The sequence below is a fragment of the Pezoporus occidentalis genome, unplaced genomic scaffold (genome assembly GCF_034315485.1).
Source record: "Pezoporus occidentalis ecotype Australia unplaced genomic scaffold, CSIRO_AGI_Poc_V1 ctg88, whole genome shotgun sequence".
NCBI classification, from domain to species: domain Eukaryota; kingdom Metazoa; phylum Chordata; class Aves; order Psittaciformes; family Psittacidae; genus Pezoporus; species Pezoporus occidentalis.
The window spans coordinates 2745631-2751630 of NW_026916242.1; the positions used below are offsets into that span (position 1 = coordinate 2745631).

Here is a 6000-nt window from a genome sequence, read left to right on the forward strand (position 1 = left end):
GTAGAACTACTAATATCAAAACTGGCAAACAGTAAATGTATAGAAATACTGTGAAGGACTTCTCAATTACAAAAAGACTAATACAGACAAGCTAAATGCTGGAATTACTGCTCTGTATCGTAAGGTTAGAGGAGGTTGTGAAACTATCTCAAGTTAGTGAATTTGCAAGAGAAAGAAAATTGTTGACGTTTGAAAATGTGTAGTTTTTCTTTTCAGCTGAAATTGTTTCTGTTTTCATGTGAACACAGGATTGTGTCAAGACCTCCAAGAGTGTTTAAAGAGATTAAAATGCAGACTATGATGACAAATTAAAATCTACTTGCTATTTAAACTATACATGCTGTCTAAGGTCTACAGTGTTCTTGTATTTCTGTATGCATTTGGAGTAGAATCATTTTGGAATATGGATTTTTATTTTTTTTTAATAAGTGACCTAAGTAATAGCAAGGCAGTACATAATTTCTTCATTTGCGATTCTAGATGGTTTGTCAAGTTTGATTTATTGTCCTGAAAAAAAAAAAAAATGCTGCTAGACTTACTGCAGGGGAAACTTTCAGTAAATCTTTTAACTTGAGAATGGAGTATGCAGCTTCATATGCTGCTGCCTCAGGTTCTTTGAGTTCTCTTATCTGCAGACCCACATAAAAGGAAGGATGAGTTTGGGGTTCCAAACCTGATGACGTCTTCATCCTCCAAGATGTTTGCACCTCCCTTGGAGTAAACATCAGGGGCGTCCAGTACTTAAGATGAAGGTTATTCAATTTCTTACCCTTGGAGAAGAAAACTGAAGTTACATACTATGTGCATTTCTTTGTCCCTTTGTGCATCCTACTTTCATTACATTTTTTCCCATGGGGGGAAAAATTCCACTAGCTGTCAAATTCCTACCATTACATTCCTCAAAAACATATAAGGTGCACCTTATCTTGAGGCTGCTACTCTCCCTATGGACAGCACACTGAGACAATGACAGCTTGTTCCTTCTTGATAACCATTACATCATTGAAGCAGCAGCAATCCCTAGTTCAATGTCAGTTCCTTTTTAGCTTTTTTTCTTTTTTTATAAAATCTTCTTACAGTCATATCACATTTCCACCATAATCAGCAAATTAATTTCTGGTTTTCTTCCCAAACCCTTTCTCTCTAAGACCTTAATTCTACTTGAATATTGGGCTTATGAGGAGAGCATGCTAAACGAGGTCTCTTGACTTCTGAATCTTCACGTCTGTATGTGTCCACAGCTGAAAGACACAAACACATCTTCATCCAGATTCACCACTAGTTTCTCAATAAGAATGACCCTGCAGTTGATGAAGTCACAGAATCACTTGTGACACTAAAATTTGTTTCCAAATGGCACTGTTTTGACATCATACATACCTAAAATGTACTTGCAAGCAAATGCATGAAAGAAAAAAAAATGTTGCTTGTCAACATAAATTGTGTTTCTGACAAGTGTTTCCATATGTGCAGTACACCTACCAATCTAGATACACTTTTTACTCAGACTGCTATCGTATTATTCAGACAAGAAACCCCAGAGTAAGTTCATGCCTCTCATGACCTCTATACAATGTAGAGGGGCGATTAAGCCTCATTATGCTCTGTGGAAGTATTACTGTGGCAAGAAACCATCTCAACTGTGATACCTGTACTCAAGTGATAAAATGTGCATCCTGAAATGTAACATCAGTAATTTTTTTTTCCTCTTATGGTTTCCCTGAAGGCATATCGGCTCTAGGTGAATCTACCCTTGAAGCTTTTTTATTTCTGGTTATTGATTTACAGTGTGGAGTTGATTATGATAGATTTGTAAGCATCTATGGAATGTATATTTTTACAAGAGTTTTTGTGCATACTAAATTGAATTATTCAGGTTTGGTTTAGTGAAGGTTTTTTTTTGGGGGGGTGTTTTTGTTGGTTTTGTTTGGGTTTTTTTTAGCAAATAGGTAGAAATTCTGGGGTTTTTCTCTGTTCCTTGATTTTATTTTTTCACCAAGACTTGTCAGATATTTTAGCAGTCTTTGATATAATCGCTGTATTTTTTGTTCAGCAACAGTCTATAAAAATGAATACATGGTTCACAGAACCCATGTTTTACAATGCTGCAAATTAATGGATTTAAAGGCTTGTCTGTAATTACTTCTGTTTTTATTATTTTACCTTGGAGGTCAAGACATTTTCATGACAGAAGAACAAAAGAAATACTACAATGCAATGAAGAAGCTGGGATCCAAGAAACCACAGAAGCCTATACCTAGACCAGCGGTAAGAATATGTGCTATTCTTGTATCATCTACAATAGCAGCAGTACATTAATTGTCACCATATTTTTTCCTTAACTATAAAATTATTGAGGCCTAACTCAAGTTAGGTCTACATCCTGAATTAAATCATGTATATATTTCTATTCTGCAGAAAAAAATCTCAACATATTTGTAATGCCTCAGGAAGCAGAGAATCAAATAATATGAAGAAATAAAAGCCTGTTGGGTTTTGAGGGGAAAACTTAGAGCTGGCAAATAAACCAGTTACTGCATAGTGTTTTTCTTAGAGTTTTCATTCTTCTGTTTAGTTGTATATTTTGGGGGAGGAAGAAGGAAATGGGAGGGAGGAAAAGGATGCTCATTGCATACAAGACACTAGCACCTTTTCTTTTTTCTCCCCTCAGAACAAATTGCAAGGTCTGGTGTTTGATATTGTAACAAAGCAAGCATTTGACATCAGCATTATGGTTCTCATCTGTCTTAACATGGTCACCATGATGATAGAAACAGATGACCAGGGTGAACTGATGCAAAATATTTTATACTGGATTAACTTGGTCTTTGTTGTCCTCTTCACTGGAGAATGTGTCTTCAAACTGTTCTCGCTCCGTTATTATTACTTCACCATTGGCTGGAATATTTTTGATTTTGTTGTTGTTATTCTTTCAATAGTGGGTAAGAAATTCTTATTTTCCAAATGAAATGTAGTAAGATGTATTTAATGCTTTATCTCTGTCAAATTTTGCAGATTAAATACTTAATTTCTCCTGATTATTTAAGAAACTGAAAGCATACTTTAGAATAATAACTTTCTTAATAATTCTATATAATTATAATACTCCTTTTATTTTTTCTATGAGTGCTGGAAAGTAAGCTGAAATTACCCATAACAGATAAAATTTATCTCCAGTTATAATTTCCACCAGTTCCACAGGTAGCGTTGTTCTTTATTCATACTTTGTTGTGGAAGATGTAATCTGTGATAAAATGTTACCGTTATGATTCTATTTTTATGTTTCACAGGTATGTTTCTAGCTAAGGTGATTGAAGAGTACTTTGTGTCCCCCACTTTGTTCAGAGTCGTCCGACTTGCCAGAATTGGCCGAATCCTGCGTCTCATTAAAGGCGCTAAGGGAATCCGCACTCTCCTTTTTGCTTTGATGATGTCTCTTCCTGCTTTGTTCAACATTGGTCTGCTGCTGTTCCTGGTCATGTTTATCTACGCAATATTTGGCATGTCCAACTTTGCCTATGTTAAGAGGGAAGCTGGTATAGATGATATGTTCAACTTTGAGACGTTTGGCAACAGCATGATCTGCCTGTTTCAAATTACCACATCTGCAGGCTGGGATGGTTTGCTAGCCCCAATTCTCAACAGTGGGGAGCCAGATTGTGACCCTAACAAAGCTCATCCAGGGAGCTCCGTTAAAGGTGACTGCGGCAACCCTTCTGTAGGGATTTTCTTCTTTGTCAGCTACATTATCATATCATTTCTGGTAGTGGTGAACATGTACATTGCTGTGATTTTGGAGAACTTTGGTGTTGCTACTGAAGAAAGCGCTGAACCCTTGAGCGAGGATGACTTTGAGATGTTCTATGAAGTCTGGGAAAAGTACGATCCAGATGCAACGCAATTCATAGAATATGAGAAATTATCTGATTTTGCAGCTTCTCTGGATCCTCCTCTTAATATACCAAAACCAAACACAATTCAACTTATTGCAATGGATCTGCCTATGGTAAGTGGTGACAGAATTCACTGCCTTGACATCTTGTTTGCTTTCACAAAGCGTGTTTTGGGGGAAAGTGATGAGATGGATGCCCTCAGAATACAGATGGAAGATCGGTTTATGGCAGCCAATCCTTCTAAAGTCTCTTATGAACCAATTACAACTACATTAAAGCGAAAACAGGAGGAAGTATCCGCTACTATCATTCAGCGTGCTTACAGACGTTATTTATTAAGACATTCAGTAAAAAAACTTTTGTTTATGTATCGGAAAGATGGGGGTGATCTGCTTATCAAAGAAGGTAGGATTATTGGTAAACTGAGTGAAAACTCACCTCCAGAGAAAATGGATATGTCTGCATCTTCCACATCTCCGCCTTCTTATGATAGTGTAACAAAACCAGAAAAAGAAAAATATGAAGATGACAATTTGGAAAAAGAAGATAAGAGGAAAGACAGAAAAGGAAATAAAAAGTGAAAGAGAGGTTGTGCATGATGAATGTTCACAAGCCTGATAAAATTACATTTTTATCAATAGACCTCTTATTGAAGGATTATGCCAAAATTACAAGTTTTTACGTATTTACTCACTGCTACAGTCAGTGCCTGTACAAAGACAATGATTCTTGACTCACATACTCTTGGTCTGTAACAGGGAAACAACTTTGCAGAAGAAAAGCTTTCATTATCATCTGGCGCTAATGGAGAGGAAACAAAGTTTCTACTTTGACTGTGGGAACCCTTAATGGAGTGCATACCAGTCCTAATAAATCTGTATTTTTGTGGAATAAGTACATCCACTGTGTACATTTTGTCTCCTGTGTATGTTCTGTGTGTGCCAGTTTTTTTCATGATCTCATTTGCTTTAATTCATGTACTACTATTTGTCATTCTGCTGTGATGAGAAAAAAACCCTAAATACTCTTGTAGAGAAACACTGTCAAGAATGTGTAATTATGACATCAAAATGTGAACATAGTTCTCCTCAAGCCACTTCTAAAAGCAGAAAACCAAGATTCCAGATTATAGAACCTCAGGATCTAGATCAAGTAACAGCAGATATGAAAAAGCACTGAGTATAGATAGAGAATATATCATAAAACAGAACAATTTCACAGAAAAGAGGTTGGTAGATTAGTCTCTTGTTCTAAGATACTTATGTTTGATACTTCTTAGTAATTCTTAATTTATTATACAGTCCATTTCAGATGCATTGATATAGAGAAAGGATGCCACACACACAACTGCTGTTTTGAAAGATGTGAAACTATGATGAAAACATAGTTAATTTCAGCATCCATGATATCTCATAATTTCTGAGATTTTTTAAACATTTTCACAGAAAAGCTATGAATGCCAAGTTGTGCCTACAGGGAATTACTGAAATAAAGAAAGTGGCAGTCTTTTTTTTTTTTTTCTTTTTTTTAATCATAGACCATATAATTTCATTAGTGGCTTCCATACACTATTCCAAAGTCATGTTTCTATACTTCTTATTTCACATGAATATATCCCACTTAAGACATAATAAAAGCTTCATGTATAAATTGACAGCAGATTACCTTTTGGGACAAGTTCTACCTTAATGTATACCTCAGACTTAAATTTCCATACTTTGGAAGTGTGGGTCATGCCAGATACGCAAAATATATATATCAGAGGTGGTTTTGGCACTTCAATCAGGTTTCCACTGTATGTAATGCAATCTTCCATAGAAAACTGAGATGCCCAAAAGGATGTACTTAAATCAGCTTTGTCCTGCACTGTGGTTTATATGACTTTTTATCCTCAAGTCTGACACTACATATGTAAGTAAAAAGTCTTTTGTTGTTTAATCAATTGTTTTATGCAGTGGTACCTGTTTGAACAGAGACAATGACCCAAGTACTGTATTTATTGCATCACATACGTACCCTAGTAAGTGTAGCTTCTAACATTGCAATAGATAATATGATGTATTCTGTAATACTCCAGATATTTGAGAAGCTTTAACCAATGCATGCT

General features: G+C 35.7%; 1 protein-coding gene across 3 annotated transcripts in view; it reads left to right on the top strand.

Moving 5' to 3' along the window:
- The window catches only part of LOC134156585 (sodium channel protein type 2 subunit alpha-like), a 71250-nt gene extending 65832 nt beyond the window's left edge, over positions 1 to 5418 (top strand). For all 3 annotated transcript variants that reach the window (XM_062604738.1, XM_062604736.1, XM_062604737.1), the window contains 3 exons: positions 2164 to 2268; positions 2672 to 2942; positions 3291 to 5418. In XM_062604738.1, the coding sequence (XP_062460722.1) occupies positions 2164 to 2268; positions 2672 to 2942; positions 3291 to 4474 (1560 nt within the window). In that variant the 3' untranslated portion in view covers positions 4475 to 5418. The remainder of the gene's footprint in view (positions 1 to 2163; positions 2269 to 2671; positions 2943 to 3290) is intronic.
- The last annotated feature ends 582 nt before the right edge of the window (positions 5419 to 6000 follow it).